At 38.2% G+C, this 20,167-nt stretch overlaps 1 protein-coding gene across 4 annotated transcripts; it reads right to left on the reverse strand.

Annotated features, from left to right (window-relative positions):
- Positions 1 to 435: 435 nt before the first annotated feature.
- LOC310724039 (interferon alpha/beta receptor 1a-like) lies at positions 436 to 19,010 on the reverse strand. 4 transcript variants are annotated; one of them, XR_014532887.1, is made up of 8 exons: positions 18,780 to 19,005; positions 14,238 to 14,367; positions 10,890 to 11,080; positions 9,561 to 9,721; positions 6,248 to 6,392; positions 2,592 to 2,749; positions 906 to 2,061; positions 436 to 861 (listed from the first exon to the last, which is right to left on the reverse strand). XR_014532887.1 is itself a non-coding variant. In XM_083537800.1 (8 exons), the coding sequence occupies exons 2-8, from the start codon at positions 18,832 to 18,834 to the stop codon at positions 1,750 to 1,752; spliced, it is 1,152 nt and encodes a 383-aa protein (XP_083393926.1). In that variant the 5' UTR covers positions 18,835 to 18,872; positions 18,967 to 19,010; the 3' UTR covers positions 436 to 1,749. The 4 variants fall into 4 exon arrangements, 1 of the variants encoding a protein (XP_083393926.1); XR_014532888.1 differs by having other exon boundaries at positions 902 to 2,061; XR_014532889.1 differs by having other exon boundaries at positions 436 to 865; positions 900 to 2,061.
- Between the last annotated feature and the right edge of the window lie 1,157 nt (positions 19,011 to 20,167).

Here is a 20,167-nt window from a genome sequence, read left to right on the forward strand (position 1 = left end):
TAGTTCTGCTGATTTGGCAATGGTATCTTTAGTAAAATACAAACCAAAAATACTGGAAATTTGCATGCATAATTGAGTGCATTGCTTAGGGGCCCAGGACTTCTAATAAAAAGTCCAATATCTTAACCACTGAGCTACCACTTCCCCTGCCTTTTCATCGTTTGTGGACAATGTCCAAGCCACACGTTTTTTCCCCATGGCCTTCAAATTACAATATATATACACAGACACATATATGTGTGTGTGAGAGAGAGAGAGAGATATTCTTTATACCTAGTTCATAAAGTAAAAGCCTGTATGGACATGTTATGATCTGGGGTTGCTTCAGTTGATCAAGTTCTGACACTCGATGCAGCGGTCGTACTCTTCCATCATCAGTACACCAGCTCTTGGTGAGGAATCTCGATAGTAGTAAATGCATAAAAATGACAAGGACAGAGTTAAAATAAGATTTAGTGCAGATAAATTCACATTTATATTTGTTCATTTAGGCCGATCTCATTTATACAGCTGAGCAGTTGAGGGTTAAAGGCATTGCTAAGGATCCCGGGACTTCCAATCAGAAGTCCAACATCTTAACCACAGAGCTAGTGCCTTTTCATAGCTTGTGGACCATGTCCAAGCCACCAAGGGACAATTTCATCATGGCCTTTAAGTTTTAAGAACCCCCCCAAAAAAAATAAAATAAATGATATAGAGGTTGTCCCAGAATTACGATGGAGATGCGTCTATTGTAACTTGAAAATATCACAAGTCGAGACATAACCGAGCCTATCCAGGAGTCTGGTGATTGTAAGGAGTATGGAGATGGTAAGTCGAATCATCATAACTCAGGGACCATGCATCCATGCATCCATCCGTCTATCTAACTGTCTACACACACACACACACACACACACACACACACACACACACACACACTGAGGTGCCTTCTGGTGATTTTACCTCACCTTTCAAACAGAAGTAAAGAATATAAACTGAATATTGTAATATGATGTTAATAAGATCAGATTCTATAAGAATCGTATTAAAATGAGTGATACGAGTTCAATACAATGAGAAACATAAAATCACAATGTGTAGCTGAAAGTGAAAGGATCTCCAATACAGTTTTTGACATCATGGCTCCAGCAGCTCGAACCGTTTATATGCAGTGCTGGGCTTTTTTAATGCCATGTCCTTCAGCAGTTCTATTTTCAGCAATTCCCATCAGCAGTAACGGGTTGAAAGAGTAACACGGGTAAATGGTGAGAAAGGAGACGCGAGAAAGAGCGATAAAGTGCTAATCTTTTGAACGTCAGTCCTAAGGATTCCTAACAACAGGGCTCCTACACATTTTTCAAAATTCGATACTTTTCCAGACTCAAATGGAAAAGAATGGATACGAAAAAAATTGATAAAAAATTCCAAACTTAAAAACCCCAAAAACCTATCATTTAAACTACTGTATAACGTGCGCTGTTACAATTTTATTAATACATTTTTTTTTTAGGTAAAAAAATATTTTTTACAAATTCTTGGTATGGAGTGCAGTATGGAGTGCAGGTATTTTTCAATACGCTGCGTTCTTTTTATTTTTTTTCTCTCCATGGAAATTCCTTAAATCAGATTCCATACTTTTCTGCGTAGGAACCCTGTCACAAGCGTTTGCTTCACGCGTCTTTCGAAGTCTCCGCATGAAGCAGGCGGGAAGGAAGAAAACCGAGACGAGGCACTGAAGGTTAAAAGCCGTTCCCCTTGTCGGCCTGATTACACGCGCATGTCTTGCACGCCTTCGTCCAGCTCGTTGACTCGAACTATCTTCTTTCCCAGTTTGTCCGTCTTCCCTTCTCCGAGCTCGTTCTGCCTCGATCCTTCATTGGAATAAACCCCCGAGTCGCCGCTGCTGTGTCGGCTGTGCGTCCTGTCACTTTGCTGGGAGGTCTCGGGTGGCAGGTGAACCTCCAGGATGATCGCCCCGACCATGGTGGCCTCAGGCTCAGGGGTTAGAAGATCCACCCTGTCAAAGCAGATCTCCGTCTCTGGATCGGCGTATAATAAGCGGGGCATGTCGCTCAGGAACTGCGGATGGGAAAATGACAATAAAATACATTAAAACGGCAGATTTTTTATTTTTTATAGTTTAAAAAAATTTAAAATAAAAATATACACACAATATATATATATATATATATATATATATATATATATATATATATATATATATATATATATATATATATATATATACAAAAACTAAAAATGCAAAAAAAATATATAAAATAATAATATATTTTTTCATTTTTTGTATATTTTTATTTTCTAATATAGTTACCATTTGGGCATTTTAGAAGCCTTCCATGATGAATGCACTGAAAATAGATGTTTATTCCTCGTGTTTATTATCAACCAAAATTTGGATTTGGCTTCAAAATGACCTTTTTAAACAAAAGTGAAACCTCCTTGTTTGATACGTTTAGACTTTACGTGTTGCGTTCGTGTACAAGGACACGTTTTCGCTCGCTTTCTTTGCCGTCATGCCGCCCTTGGTACATTACTGGCCTCTTAAAAAAAAATAAAAAAATAAAAAAAAATAAAAAAAGGTTCTGTACCCCTTGGATGAGTGCAGGCCGTGGGACCGTGGAGTAGAAGGTGCTCCTGATGACCTTTGCCACTTCGGAGACGTATTTGAAGAGCAACAGAATCGCGCCGAAACTCAGCACCAGTGAGAACAGGAAGATCAGGAAAATCTGCCAGTATGGGGTCTGACCTTTAACACAAATTTCAATTGTTTAAAGAAATGACAAGAAAACACAAAATGCATCATGTGTCCAACAGCACCATTACTGGCCATAGACCTATGTCGAGAAATAATTTTAATCAACCTTATCTAGCGTATGTTATAATCAAACTAACATTAATCCAACAAAACTTATTAGATACAATAGAAGTAGTTTTGATAACACCTATTTAACTATATGTTAATCAAGTCTTTATTTACACCAAGTATAAAATAGTAATAATAAGATATTTACATGTGTGAGTAGGATAGATTCTCTGACTGAATGTTATAAGTGTGTGGAATAGATAAAGAAGGACAGAAAACGACCTTGAGGGAGTTTTAAGCATTTTTATTGGGATAGCAAGGCGGGTGGGCTGCTGCAGCTGCAGGAGACATGAAGGAGTAGCTTGGCCCAAGGCCGGGTGAAGGCACAGGAGCACGTTGGTTTGGCGCAGGAGATGTAGGAGACCAGTGTGAGGGATAGGGAGAAAACGATGGGGGACAGGAGCCTTCACTGCAGTTGTCATCATAAGCTCGATAGCGGGTAGCAGAGAAATCAGGAGAGGTCTGTGTGCCCATGTCGCGCGTAGCAGTGCTCTGCACTATGCGAGGAGGCAGATAGGGATTTGCTGGAACAGTTAGGCCAGAGAGTTGTTCAAGGAAATGAGCAAGCTCAGCAGCAAGTGAGGAGAGCTGGAACTGGCGGTATTGTCTGCGAAGAAGACCCATTGGAGATATTCCAGAACGTTTGCGTGGCGGAGCTGAGCAAAAGAGACCAACAGAGATAAGATGTTAGACAGGGTAACATCACGGTGACTGCTAGGTGTAGGCAAAGGATAACACACATTCAAGAGAAAATTCTATATACTATGAAACAATCAGTTCAGAATGCACAATTAAAATATAACCTGGGCACTTGCAGCTACCAAATAAAATAATATAATCAAGCACATGTATACAGACAATCTAATACACTGAGATAACTCGATTCAATAAATGTAGAATAGCAAACAGCATTATAAAAAGAGTAAAGCATAACACTTACCCATTGCAGGTGCAGGAAGACAAAATAGGCCGCAAAAATGGTGTTCACACTCGGAGGACTGAAAACAGCGTATGGTTGGATCCAGAAAAATAAGGGCTTTATACTCACTTATTTTTTTTTATATAAAATCAAGGAAAAGGCCGAATAAAAGGGGAATTGGGAAAAAACAGGAACTCCAAATATGGTGTTGTTTGGAGGAATAAGCACCAAGGTCAAAGATAAGGGGAACTGAAAAAAAGAGGGCAAGATCGGAAAATAAGGGGAATTACGCAAGGTGAAGAAATTAGAAAAAATAGTAAGATACGGTGGCTACAGAGTATAAATACAAGCGTGAAACGGACAGTACTTGTACTTCCTCACTTTGGCGTGCTCTATCATTTTTGATGTGCTGTTCATTTTGATGTGAGGTACCCATCTTCTATTGAGCTCATTGGAACGTGTATGGAATAAAGAAGTTTGCTTTTACTCATCTGAGACTGAGGATCCTTCATTGGCAGTTTGTGTCTATTATATTTAAGTTTTTCTAGAGCTGGCTGAGCATTATTGGGAATCTTCTGAACAAAAGAATCCACCCTCGATGTGTCGCCTCAGAGACGGGCTCTGAGTTCCGACACCTTACCGCCAATGGACCTTTGTCAGCGATCTTGCCGGCAATGAACCATACTGGCAATGGGCCTAATGGGGATAAAACCGGCAATGTACTAAATGTACTAGTATGCAAGTTTCATGGGTGGAAAAAAAATGAATCACGTCCATAAATAGACGACATGTCTTGTTGCGCAAGATGTAGCACGTCGGCATGATGCAGGAGGAGCATTCATGCAAATCACAACTCTGACACTCCCAGGTTTCAGCTTCATGACTGTGTGTGTGTGTGTGTGTGTGTGTGTGTGTGTGTGTGTGTGTGTGTGGGAGGCTTTACTGCATCTTGGGTCCCACAGAAACTCGCGAGATGATTCAGAATCGGCAAGTCGATGCGAAAACTCGAATGCTGATAAGTCACTTAATACACAGGACCCTACTATCGTACCAAGGACCAGGGGGAAAAATATCACAATGCTTATTATATGCAGGTTACTTGTGTTAAAGTTGATTATTATTCTTTTATTAGAGATTAATAATAAGTTACTTTAAGCTTTATATTACTTAGGCAATACTCTGGCACTCTATTGTGTAAAATATTAGTTTGGGCGTGAGAAGCAGAGTTCAGAGTCCAAAATATTATGACCATAAATGATGAGGAACCATGAGGACGTTAATGATAATATAATTTATTTTCAGCCCTCAATCGAGTTTGAGATTTGACCCTTCATTGGAAAATCAGCTGTAAAGGTCCTTTCTCATGTGTAGGATTATAATTCTATTATTATTTATATTATTGTTTAGGTTTAGGTCTAAGTAACACATTTTTAAGGTGTTGTATATTTGGGGTATTGAAGAAGGTTTGCAAAATGGTGGGAAATTTCTGGAAAATGTCCTAAAAACGAAAAATTTGGGAAATTGTTTTCAGGAATTTATGGGAATTATATAGAAATTTTGATACATTTATATAAACTGTTTCATATACAAACAAACTTTTTGTTTGGTCATAAACTGACATGCATGCAGACTGATACAGTTACATTTTTTACTTTAATTGTTAGTATAATGTTGTATTTTGTTTATGTAATATTTATGTAATTTACGTAAATAATCGCCAAGATGGTATTTTTTTAAAATTGTGTGCAGGATTATTATTATTATTGTGTGTTGTAGGGGCGTGGCCTCAGTAGGCCTCGGGTAAATGTGCTGTGTGCATGTGATAGGTCAAGGTGCAGAAATGTGTCAAAATTCAACTCAAATTGCATTAAATCTGGTTGTTTAGATTGTCTTTCAAGATTTTCTTTTTTATCTGCAATGTTGTAAATTCCCAGTTTATTCCCACGAAAAGTTTCCGGTCTTAAAAATTCCTGAAATCGTTCAACCCTAACAACAAGTGCCACATACAGGAGGTACACATTATTTGCTGGTTCTGATCATTTCGTGATGTCTACACGTACTTCCTCTTTTCTCTCGCTGTATCTCTGACTGATGAATGAACTTTGAGCTTTCGCGGGCAGGCCTGCACGCCACTCAGATAAGTTGTATTTGCCTTTTTTTTTTTCTTTGCGAAAGTGCAATGGAAAAGCAAACCTGTCCATACAACAAACCTTTTATAAGAGCTTTCTAAAATGTTTAAACGCCACAATTTTTCAATGTCGTCAGATTTAGAACCCGAGTCTGAATTCTTTAAGAGCAGAATAACCCAAATATATATAAAATATATATATAATGGAAAAATTTTAATATTTGATGAATTAAAAAAAAAAAAAAATTTATAATGGAAAAATTTTAATATTTGATGAATTTTTTAATTATTTTTTTTTAACCATTTCTGTTTTCTTCGCTTGTTGTAAACTTACCATCTGTCTGAGTGCAGTAGGTGGGGCTGAAATCACTGATCTTCTTGTAGTAGTCATCCACAGACTTTACTCTTACACAATACCAGGTCCAGTTCTCCAGCTCAGGCAGAATCACCACATTATTGGCACTTGTTACATTATTAGGCTGTTGTGAAATGAGAAAGAATGAGAAAGGAAGAAAAAAAATGTAGATGAAAACATGGCCAGCGCTGCCCTTCAAGCAGAGAACCTGATTCGGTATCTGTTTGAAAGGGGTTCATTCCATTATAAAAAAAAACAAAAAACCCCCCCCCGTGATCCTGGTCATTAACATGACAATTAGAGGTCGAATGATTCATCGGTTTTGCAGATTAATCCTGAAATATCGGCAAAAATTCATACCGATAGTTTTTCCAGGTTGCGTTAAATAGTACGAGAGCGGCTAAATTGCATATTTTTATCTGTTCTAAATGTACCTTAAATTTTTTATACTCTAACATGGGCATGGACAAATACGGATGCCTTATGCAAACGTATGTTTATTATTAGTCAAACCAAACTCAACATAGAGCATAAAGACGAATTATTCTTGTAAATGTTATAAAGTGATTATTGTGTTTTAAATTACATAAATCATAAGGACACCAAACGAAATTTTGCGTCTTGTTGCGTTGAAGGTTTTAATTTCGCCTCTTTATTATTGAATTTAGTTTGATTGGGAAAAATAGAATGGCAAGAGAAAGTCAGAATTGTGCAAAAATATGTAAGAACTGAAAGAAATAAAGTCGGAATTGGAAGGAAAAAAATTGAAATCGGAAGAAGAAAAAAAAGTCGGAATTGCAAGGAAAATAAATTTGGAATTTGCGAGAAATGAAGTAGGAATTTGCGAATAAAGTCGGAATTTGCGAGAAAAGAATCTCTAATTCGGAAAAAATAGGTGTAAAGAATTTTAAAAGGGAACAAGCATTAAACAACTGATTAACTCAGTAGAATGAGGTTGTTCAAAATCGAAAGCACAATCCAGCTCAGCCTGCTGAACTGGTAAAAAAAAAAAAATGAGGTCAATTGTCTGTTATGATCATATTAGCAACACTACATATCATGTACACTATATTTGGAACATTAGGAGGACGTTCTTTCTCTTTCAAGACTACTTTAATCAGCATGGCACGGCTTCCGTGAATTGTTAGGAAAATTCCTTCGAGATTTTGACTCATGTTGACATTATTCATCCTAAAAATTTACCGGCGATCGCTTCCATGCTGCAAATCCCGTTCTACTGCATCCTGAAATTTCCAAATTCGAAAATAGATTTTAAACTTGTGGCTGTAAAGGCTGAGACATTCTCTGTATACCTCAGTAGAATCCAAAGATTCGTCTTTCAGTTGCCAAGTTCTGGTGCCTATTATGCTGTCCGATTCCTGTTCTCAGCTGACAAAAGTGAAATCAGATATTGTCTCGATGGTTGGTTATGCATTAAGCCATGCCTTTCTGCTTACTACCCAGTACAGAGTGCTGATGCAGCCTTTCTCATTAACCAGTTTCTGTTGTGTACAGAACTGCTGTTCAATTTTATTATTTATTTTTTAAAGCTTTATTTATTGTTTTCTGTAGGATTTTTTTTTTTTATCTAAGCACGTTGTAAAGATAAAACATGCATCATGGAAAGACAAAAAAAAAAAAAAGAAGACAACAGAAAAACATCAAGGTTGTGCAGATGTGTGTGTTTTGTAGTTTGTGGTCAGAATGTGGGGCAGGGTGGATTTTATTTTTATTCGATTTGAGAAGGAAAAAAAAATACATTTGGATCGTGAGCGCCATCTCCTTTTAGTGTCCTGTTCATGCATGACTTTTGATAGTAGATGAAAGAGAGAGCAAGGACATGTATGAGGATAGGGTGACAGCAGTCTGACATGCGGTAGGAACGTCAGACTGGTTCAAGGTGTAGGTGGAACTGCTAAAAGGATCGGCTCTGAGCCCTTTCCTGTTTGCATTGGTGATAAACAAATTGAAGGACGAGGTCAGGCAGGAGTCTCCGTGGACTATAATGTTTGCGGATGTTATGCTAATATTATGATTTGAGGTGAGTGTAGGGAACAGGTTGAGAAGAGCCTGGAGAGGTGGAGGTATGCGCTGGAGAGAAGGGGAATGAAAGTCAGTAGGAGTGAGACAGAGTGTGTGAATGAGAGGGAGGGCAGTGGAGTGGTGCGGTTGCAGGGAGAAGAGGTGGAGAAGTTCAGATACCTGGGGTCAACAGTGCCAAGTAATGGAGAGTGTGTTAGAGAAGTGAAGAAAAGAGTGCAGGCAGGGTGGAGTGGGTGAAGAAGAGTGACAGGAGTGATTTGTGATAGAAGAGTATCTGCGAGAGTGAAAGGGAAAGTTGATAGGACTGTGGTGAAACCTGAGATGATGTAGGGTTTAGAGAAAGTGGCATTAAGTAAAAGACGTGGTGAAGCTGGAGGTAGCAGAGCTGAAAATGTTGGTAGTGATGAGGATGGACAGGATTAGAAACTAGTTTATTAGACAGACAGTGCATGAAGTGAGGGTGGCAAGATTGAGATGGTTTGGACATGTGCAGAGGAGGGACATGGGGTATATCGGAGGAGAATGCTGAGGATGGAGCCACCAGGAAGAAGAAAAGAGGAAGGACATGCAGGTAGTTGGTTTGAAAGAGGCAGATGTAGAGGACCGAGTAGTATGGATAATCAGGGTGGTGGCCCCTAACGGACGTACAGGGCTTTAGATTTAAATTTTTACATGAACGTATTACGAGGCAGACCGGAAGTTTGTCTCCGCCTCGCATTTGTCACACTTTTTTTATTTTATTCATATATTTTTATTATTAAACTTAAAAACATGCATAAAAATGCCAGGGATATAAAAAAATATATATTTTCTCTTAATAGGAGAAAATCCTGACATTTCCGCATATCGAGGCAGTGAATAATTGAAAGATGGAAAGAATAAAGACATTTGTTAAAGTATGCTGAAATAAGTAGAACAGTTAAGGTAGAGTTATATACACATCTGTATTACCCAGCCGGGGCCTTACAAATGTGAACAATTAAATTCGATTTTTCTCTTTATTTAATCCATTTAATTTGTGCTGATCTAATCGATTACTCAATTTAATCAAAATAATAAAAATGTGCAATATTGCATTCTTTCGATTTATTCTATATTATATTTTAGATATTTAATTTGTTAACAATTTTTCTTTAATTTTATATTATTATTAAACGATGCAGGCATTTTATTTTTAATTGTTTTAAATATACATGTGTGTGTGTGTGAGTGTGTGTGTGTGTGTGTGTGTGTGTGTACATATACACACCTGCATTAAGGAGCCCCTTTCCCAGTACTGTATAAAGTAGTACATATTGGGCAGCAGTTCTCTCATGGAGCCATTGGTGTAGGACCGAGGGTCCAAAATGTCAACCTGCAGCAATCCATCAACAGGGGTGATGTTCACAGACGACGGAGGCCCGATCACAGCTGCAGAGGTTTGACAAAAAGGTGAGGAAATTGTGAGCGAGAACGAAACCCCGTGACATGACAACAAAACCTCGAGCGTGACAACGAACCTAAACAATGTGACCACAAAACAGGGCATGACGACAAAAGCTGAGATGTGAGCAAATTTAGAAATCTCACAATAAGTATGAAAACACCCGAAACACAAACATTGCCTGCTCAGCTACAGCTGCCTCAAAAGACGTTCCTGAAAATTCCACGATTCGAAGGTGTTTGAATAAAAAGATCCAAACAATTTATAGGAAAATATTAGCTATATTAGAGGTCGACCTATTCGAGTTTTACTGAGCAACAAAATTATAACAATTAGATCAAAGTCACTGTATTATTTTGCATGCATGTCAGCTTATGACTACGGCTGAAATGATTCCTTGAGTAACTCGAATACAAAAAAGCACCGAGGGAAATTATTTGCTTCGTTTCGTCGATTTAACTACACACGGAGGACTGCGTTTCCCCACAGACCATTATTACCGACGCACCACCTGCTGAAGAAAGAAAAAGTACGTCTTATAATCTATTAATAAAATAGTCACAGCTTTACTAATGTCCAAACAAAATGTTTGTATATGATATAGTTTACATACATTTTCCTAAATTTCCGATTAAATTCCCGATAAGTAACTTTGAATATTTCTAAAAATTCTCCTGATGAAGTTTCAATTAGAATTTTCCAGAAAGTTAGCAGAAAATCTGCACCCCTTCGCAATCCTGTAATTAATAATTTAAAAAAATCAACCCGATTAATCCCCCGCTGATCGATCGATCGGTCGACCTGTTAGATTTTCAACAAACCGCACAGACAGAGAAGGTCAAAGGCTTATTCACGAGTTTCTCCTAAATAGAACTTGGAAATCCACAGCAAATATATATTAAGTGGGACCATCCTTTGCTTACCAAGCAGCATCAAAATCTTCTAGGTGCACTCGCACACCGTTTCTGAAGGAACTCTAAAAGTAGGTTGGATATGGGGATGATTTCTGGATGTAGGCTGCAGTACTGTTTATTTATAACCCTGTTTTTAAAGAACATCTGAGGTAATGAGCGGGGAAAAAAAAAAAAAAAAAAAAAATTTTCTACTGAAGCCTACTATTTGTCTCTCTGACAGAATTTCGAATGAAAATCTTACCGTCTCTATCGGGACAGAAATCCAGGATGGCCCAAGGTGAGACATCCGAGCCGACTTGAGCCCTCACGCGGAGCAGCCACATGCCCAGGTAATGCAGCTCTGCTGAGGAAAAATCGCAGTAGTACTCTGGGGTCGAGTCGCACACTGACCTCCAGTCCTGCCTGCTCTTGGGCTTTTTCTTCTTAAACTTCCTGCGATCAGAAGGAAAAATTTTATTCAGAAACATTCATTCAGGAAATGATGGCTAGGTACAATACGAGCTTTATGCTAACACGCTACTAGCGCTGCAAGAAAGAACCAGTAAACGTTGTATTTTACATTTAGTTACACTGTATGTAATTAAATGAAGCATCAAGATTTAAACACCGTCTATGAGATTTATTTAGGTCCGAAATGTGGAGGAAGAAAAAAACAAAACAAAAAAAAAAACAAAAAAAAAAACCAATTTGCTGTGATGAGTAAACACAAAAAAATTGGTGATTAGCATTTTAGTCCGAATCCCACTGCTATTGCTAAGAATATTTAGCATGAAAAAGTTCGATAAAAAGCTAAATTGTACCTCATAAGCTGTAAATTTATTGTATCTGTAAATAATGATTAGCCCAAATATTACAGCAGCTATCAGAGCTAGACTAGCTTAACCTATCAATGTTGTAGTGGTATTGCAGCTTAGAAGGTAGACATGTGGCTATACATGAAGTACGCTAGCTTAGCAAAGGAGAAGATTATTAGCCAGGCGCATCTGTCTCCTTTGCCATTAGGTGGCAGTAGTGTGTATTCAGCATCCAATCAGGAATACGAAAGATTTAGAACTGTGAATATATAAACACATTTTTTAAAAATATTTATAATAATATAAATAAATCTAATTTCATTACTAACATTGCAGATTTTCCGCTGTTTAGCTTTTTTTTCTCCTTGTTTTCGGTGTTTTTCTTGTTCGTTAATTCGCTAAGCTAAGCACAAAAGGCTGATGTGGTCCGACCAGAGCCAACAGTGCGGAAATAAACTAAAGCCAACCATCAGCTTGGTGTGTCCCAGGCTTCTTATTATTTGTAGCTAAATTTAACATATGTTTTTCGATGCTACTTTTAAAAAAAGAATGAGAAAAAATTTGCAGAAAGAATAAGTAACTTTTAGGAACTTTGTTAGCGAGCCTTTAACCAGCTGCGAACAAGTGCAATGATTAGAGGCTTGTGGTATTCAAGAAATGTTTAATTTAAGCGATTTTCTGCATCACATCTTATTAATTGTTACATTTTTTGAGACGAAGGGGAGAAATAAAAAAAGAAAATGGTCCAAACACATCAGCCAAAAGAAATGAGCAAAAAAAAGTCTTATGACATCGATACCAATGAAGATTAAACTGAACCCGGATGCTGTACTAATGTTGTAAAACTTACACTCTAACACCGTAACACTCAAAAGCTGCAAATCTGTAACACTAAACCACTCTAACACTAATACTGTAAAGCTGCAATGCACTAACACTGTACTCTATAGCTATAACACTGTAAAGCTACAACCCTTCAACACAGTAACACTAATATTTAACCCAGTAATGCTGTAACACTAATCCTGTAACGCTTCTCCACTGCATCACTGCAACACTGTAACACTGTGAAGCTGCAATGCTGAAACACTAACACTGTAACCCCTCACGCTGCAACACTGTAGCACAAAAACTGCAACACAACACTGTAACACTGTGAAGCTGCAATGCAGAAATTCTAACACTGTAACTCTTCAACACTGCAACACTGTAATGCTGCATCACTGTGAAGCTGCATCACTAACACTACAACACTAACGCTGCAACACTGTTAAGCTGCAATGCTCTAATACATGACTATTATGCTATTTAGAGTAACAGGCGTAAGCGATCTGTTTGTGTTTCTTATCATGAGCTGTAGCCCTTAAGGGGAACTAAATAACAATCTTGTGGTTTCAAATCGCGGCCTCGGTATCAGATTATGGATGCAAAAATGCAACAAAGGAAACACTTTTAACAGTATAAGCAAACAGCATATGACAATCAGAAAGACATATGGGCAATTCATCAGCTCCAGCGTGCAGATATCGGCCTTAGCTATGTTGTGGTTTTAAGATTTGTGGTTAATATAACTAACACTAGTAATAATTAACACTCTAATGTTGTTAAACTGTAACACATAATATCGACAGAGGGCAGCCCTATAATTCAGTTTCTGGAGGGCAAAATTTTGTTCCTCCTTATTGTAAGTTGCAATGCTGTAACACTGACGCTACAACACTCAAACAGTGCAAAGTTGCAAAGCTGCAATGATGTAACACCTTAACGCTGTAACACTAAACCTATACCGCTGTTACTCTCTAAGACACTGTAAAGCTGTAACACTAACACTGATGTGCTGAAATACTGTAACACTGACACCATAATGCTGTAACACCGATGTGCTGGAATACTGTAACACTAACACCGTAAGGCTGTAAAACTGAAACGCTGAAATGCTGTAACACTGACACTGTAATGCTGTAACACTGATACGCTGGACTACTGTAAAACTGACATCGTAATGCTGTAACATTGATACGCTGGACTACTGTAACACTGAAATACTTTAACACTGACACTGTAATGCTGTAACACTGATACGCTGGAATACTGTGACACTGACATCGTTATGCTGTAACATTGATACGCTGGACTACTGTAACACTGACAACGTAATGCTGTAACACTGATACGCTGGACTACTGTAACACTGACAACGTAATGCTGTAACAGTGATATGCTGGAATACTGTAACACTGACAACGTAATGCTTTAACACTGATACGCTGGAATACTGTAACACTGACAACGTAATGCTGTAACACTGATACGCTGGACTACTGTAAAACTGACATCGTAATGCTGTAACACTGATACGCTGGACTACTGTAACACTGACACCGTAATGCTGTAACACTGAAATACTGTAACACTGACATCGTAATGCTGTAACACTGATACGCTGGAATACTGTAACACTGACATCGTAATGCTGTAACACTGATACGCTGGAATACTGTAACACTGAATACTGTAACATTGCCACATTGTAACACTAAAATTCTGCAATGCTGTTATACATATCTATGCTATTGAGCTGGAACGAACTTTAGCCTTTGAGGGAACTAAATATTAACGTTAACATTTTATATCCGAGGTTAATATCATATCGTGGCCTCGGGCTCAGAGCTCTGATGCAAAAAAAATGCAACCAACCCTGTCTGAGGTTTACAGGCAGTACAAACAAACAGCATATGACAATCCAAAAGACAAAAGTGCTATTCGTCAGGTGCAGTGTGCAGATATTGTCTTACGCCATATACTGCGTCGTGAAGGTAAAGTTGCCGTCTGGTGCCTGCTCCGGATCCCAGGCCCATTTCAGCATGTAGTTCATGTTGAGTGTCTGAATGGTGACATTCTGGGGGGCTCTTAATTCACCACACACTGTGGACACAAACAGAAATATTAACAGTTAATAATAATACAGGAATAGCAATTATGGAGTTTTCATGTAACGGTATGATTATTGGTAAGATTTACTTTGAACAAACAAAAAAAATCCTTCATTGAAAAAATCCATTCGGACGGTTTGTGTCTTCGAAAACATTCAGCTGAAATAACAGTTTTCCAGATGACCGTTCGCTCTCTAAATAACGTTACCAAAGATAGACGTATTCCTCTGTACATTGTCTTGTTGTACGGTGAAGTCGGGTTCCAGACGAAATTGCATAGTATGGTATGCAAAGTATGGACTGACAACCATGTTGGTTCAGGATTCCGGTCGCTTTTCCGGTTTTCCAAAAACAACCACAAAACTTATGCTTGCACCTCCTTGTTTGATTGTGGAGGTGAGGCAAACTTCTAACATCTTCTCTCCTAGTCTCTATATTACATAGGTACTTCTATTAGGGCCAAACGTTTTTAAGTTGGACTGTCCACAAAAATTTTCCTCTACACATTCACTGTCCAAGTGTGTCTCTTATGGACACGATTTTTCTACACGTTATATAAATTGTAGGTACCCCAGACAACATACATGAAATCCATGAGCATGCGTCTATGGTCAGATTGTTTCTGATAAAACATAAAACGAAAACCGAAATGTGGGTAAATTGATCAACAGCTGCGTATCGAGTAGACACAAGGTTTATTGTGTAAATAGGCACATGTAATTTTTGGGTGGATGCTGCATATTGATGTTGATTCCAGACTTGAGTACAAAATAATTGCAGTTGCTCTTCAATACTCAATTTGTTTCCCTTCTTGCTGTATGACTTATTTTGACATTTTTCCTGAGGTGATTTGAAGTTGCACGGGGTTCGGCGCTCCTATTGGTTCTCGGGTTTGACGGTGATCGTAGGAAAAGAAAAGCAGAAAGTGTTGGAGAAAAGGAAGAAAATCATCGCGACCGCTGTTGCTGAACACGTCGAACCAGCGATCGAAGACTTTCGGCTTCTAGGAATCTTTGTACGATTTTTTACATTTGTCCCAGTTGACCAAAATAGCATGCCAACACACACACACACACACACACACACACACACACACACACACACACATAAAAATGCTAATCGTTTTCACATCCTGCCCTGGCATTCATGTAAATTCCTTTCAGCATAACTTCCTCATTTAATTTCCACTTAACTTCCATTTAACTATGTTAATAAAAACACTGTAAACAAATGCATGTCAATTGGAGGCCAATCTGTTCAAAAGGTATCGAAATTTTTTATTATTTTCTTTAATTATTTTTATTTATTTTTTATTATTTTCTAACCGTATAAAAAAACCAGGTAATGCAGCTACACTGTATAAAATACTAAAAAGTTGATTCCAATACACACATCAGGCCTGTGGTGTGTGTGTAGAAATGTAGCTTTGAGAAAAAGAAAAAAAAACTCAAATCCTGGCAAATAAACAGTCAACAAGCGGGAACTAAGCATTGTGTTTCTTTCGAGCCTCTAAGCATTGTGAGTAATACCCGGAAACTTCATGTTGAAAAAAAACAAATGAAAAAAACTTGTGAGGGAGAAGTTTTCCGCATCGAGACATGTTTGTTCACCTCGTGATTTCGAGTTAAGCAATCGCAGTTTGTGGTGGAGTTCATTGTGGGTTCAGCAGGCTGCTCGATTCTGACGAACAGTGCATCCGAGTGCACAATGAACTACGAGAATACGCATCTTATTACCGAGACGAAACGGCGCTGAAGACTAAACAGTGCTAAAGCTGAAGACGGTTTACTGTGAAAATCTAGGAGAATTAAACACCTTCAACCCACCTACTGTATTATTAGTCAAATCAAGAAAAGCTTCCTCTAGTGTTTCAGCTGATTACAGTGTAATAAAGTGTCATAATACACAAAGGGCATCGGTGTAAAAGTAAACAAAAAAAACCCAGGACACTTTCAGCAGACATTTTATACCGGAATGGAAATGGGACTAGCTTTCAATGCAAATCAAGTGTATGATTTGAATAAAAGTCTAGTGATACTATTGTCTAACTGGATGTCTAGAAATAGCAATCAAGCTCATGTACACCTTCGACCTCAAAAGTTATTCTTTTTTTATTTTTAAATTTTAAATAACAACTATGACATGCCGTCTATTCCAACAGTCATCGCCTCTAGAGGCCGCTATCGTACTGTGTAATGCAGCCTCTATAGTAATGAATCTACAGTATTGTATAGACTATTGTCGTATAGCTGAACCAGAGTATGAAATTCTATTTAAATATGATACGATCTCTGACGTACACTTTCAATCTTACAGAAACAGAAGAATTGTTCATGTACAATTTACCAAAAAACTACAAAACAGTATTAAAGTAATTAACAAAAACGTTTACACATCCACACTAATACTTTTTTTTTCATTTAAACTCCTGTTTTCCAGATTTATCCTGTTTTCCGTATTAGAGTAGCATTTCTTGAGTTGTGTCTTATATATAGATTATATATAGATATAGATATATAGACAACAAAGGCTTGTTTGTGAAAGAACCTTGTGTAAAAAAATGTCAAAAGGCTCTTACTGGTGATTTGCATAATTTCCTTAATTGCAGACCTCAGTGCGTAGGATTCTTGTGCAATATTTAAGTTTGATAAAACTGCTGACTGCAAGTTCAGCAAGTTATATAGTAATAAATGTGGTTTGTTGTTAGTACTTGAAGAGGGTAATGTTAAACAAAAGAAACCTCCAGAATCCATCTCAAAGATTCCCAAGCTGAACCATCTACAGTAATCTCTGGTATCTTTAGACCTGATCTTATGGAGCAATTTAACACTGTGGTCTGGTCATCATTTTTCCCAAAATGGATCTTTTCTATTGAATTTTTGATTTTCTCTTTTTTTCCCCCGTCGTATTCTCATATATTGCGAATAGAGGTCAACCGATACGATAGCTAGGTTGGATTGTACTTGACGAAAAGCAATTAATCAACCGTTTTTGAAACATAACACTCCTTTAGTGCTGCAGCTTTCGACTATTTTAGTAGTCGTGTATTCTACCGAAATAGAATTAACTTTTCAATTGCTGAAATTGCATTCAATAATATCTGTGAAAACTAAAACCATAAAATGCATTTAATTGCCATATTACATCAAAATGCAAATATATAAATAGTAACACTCAAAATGTATATAAAAAAAGAGTTGCATACAAAATGTATTTGTTAAAAACAGGACACTTCCTATAAACAACACGTCGTGTCAGTGATTCGCCTCTAGAGGCCGCTCTCGTACTGTATGGCGCAACCCGGAAAAACTATCTGAATGGATTTTTGCCAATAGTTTCAGCTAGTTACAACTCTATAGTATTGTATCTACAATACTGTTTAGACTATTGTTGTATAACTGAAGCAGAGTTTAAAATTCTATTTAAATATGACGACATTACAAACAAGAGTAACTTTGGCAACCTGGCAATCAAATTTAATGATGTAATGGTATAAAACCTGACACTTATTTCTTGCCCCTGGCCTCTCGGAACAAAACGTTCGAGCACCTCGACGCTATATTATGCAACATAAAATCATGCATTTATTTATTTATTTTTTTACTGAAATGGAGTATCTGGTTTGTCAGTATGTTATGTCCAAATAATGCCATACATAGTCCTTATGTTAATCCCTAATGCGCAGGACAGAGATTATCGTGGCGAGGAGATGGTTTGAAAAAAAAAACCTTTTAAGGAACCCGATTCATAATGGAACCTATGCTCATCTGGATGACACCGAATTTCCATTATAGGTCCATCATGGTTGAGGTTATCAACTGTTTACTGATGTAGATTAGATCACGTCTTCCTCATGCAGACAGATTGATTCCTTAGGGATGTCCTAGTACTTTAAGATTCACTGAACCAGAACTTACCTGCATTAGTTATACAGATTACAGAGTTATGTTTACCATTGATTTATAAATATTATGACATCATAAAACAGAGGAACCATAGCAACTTAGCCATATATTTGCCATATATGAGAAACATTTTGGAAAAAAATTTGAAAATCTTCATATCCATAGGTGCTGGTTGAACATGTCCCCTTCCATATGTGTGTGTGTGTGTGTGTGTGTGTGTGTGTGTGTGTGTGTGTGTGTGTGTGTGTGTGTGTGTGTTTTGTAAGGCGTCATGCATGTGAAGATCTGGTGCTGGAACAAAAGATTTAGGATTCAAGTGAAGCCCTCGATCTGCGTGCGTGCGCGTGTTATTGTGTTATTGTGTGTGTGTGTGTGTGTGTGTGTGTGTGTGTGTGTGTGTGTGTGTGTGTGTGTGTGTGTGTGTGTGTGTGTTCGAAGCAAACTCCGCAGATATGATCATATAATTGGGACATTGGGACATCAAAGTGCAAGAACTTACCAGATGAAGTCCAGAAGACCATCAGAGCTGAAATAAACACTCCGAGAAGCTTCATGTTCCACTAACTCTGAAGACCTGGAACAACCTGGTTACCTGAGTTTAGATACCTGATTATCTAAACGTGGTCAAACATCTGGCACATCTGCGATATTTGCCACTTGGGATCGATCTGATTAAAATCGCTCACTTCGATCAGCGTCTATTTTTGCTCCATGTTCTTCATCCGCGTTCTTTACCGACTCTCTCTCTCTCTCTTTTTCTACATCCTGATTGGCTAGTGGGTCACGTGGCCAACATGGCGGACATCGTGTCAATCCGGAGCACTAGCCAATCGCAGTGCAGAGGGGGCGGGAATTGCATTGAAGGAAAACACGAGTCGCGTTTCAGGTGTGTTCTCGCTTCCTGTGTATGGATTGTGTAAGGAGAGCGCCACCTGGTGTGTTCCTCTCAAGGGCTGCATACAATGCAGGATTTCTCAACCGCTGGATAAAACAAATACCCCCACCAGCTTAAAAAAAACCTCCACGTGTTTAGCACGTGCTGTCAAAACCAACATGGCCGCCAGAGGCGGGTCTAGAAAATTATTTCTGGGGTGGCACAGGAGAATCATGAGAAGTGGAAACTAGTGATGGGAAGATCTAGGGTTAGGGTTACTCAAGTTCATGCGAATAAATTTGAGTAACATCAGATTCTTAATCCGTAGGATTTAATATGATGTTGGCCCACCCTTTGCAGCTAGAACAGCTTCAACTCTTCTGGGAAGGCTTTCCACAAAGTTTAGGAGTGTGTTAATGGTAATTTTTGACTGTTCTTCCAGAAGCACATTTGTGAGGTCAGACACTGATGTTGGATGAGAAGGCCTGGTTCGCAGACTCCGGTGAAATTCATCCCAAAGATGTTCTATCGGGTTGAGGAGAGGATGCTGTGCAGGCCAGTCAATTTCTTCCACACCAAACACCAAACCAGGACCACAACCTTAGGCTACCACCTCCCTATTTCTATTTATACCAAACCTAAGAAACATAAAAAAAGAAAAAAAACAAAAAACAGTCACCAGTTTTGCTTTGTATACAGTTATTGTTCATTGGCCACTTGTTTAAAACAAATAACGTTATGAGCGACGAGTTGTTCATGAACGATATGTTCATTTTAAACGAGTCTTTAATTTGACTCCGAAGAACGAGTTGTCTCAGAGTGATTCGTTCATTGCCTTCTTGACACGCATGAGCAAAGAATCGCAAAATCTCCAAAGGTCTCTACTCGTCGAGTCCGAGTCGTTTGTTCTTCTATCACGTGACTCCCATAGATGGTATAAAGATGATTAAAGATATAAAATAAACTAAATGATTCAAAAATGATTCGTTCATTTTGATGAACGAGATTCATAG

This window comes from Silurus aristotelis (genome assembly GCF_946808225.1).
Source record: "Silurus aristotelis genome assembly, chromosome: 3".
NCBI lineage: Eukaryota > Metazoa > Chordata > Actinopteri > Siluriformes > Siluridae > Silurus > Silurus aristotelis.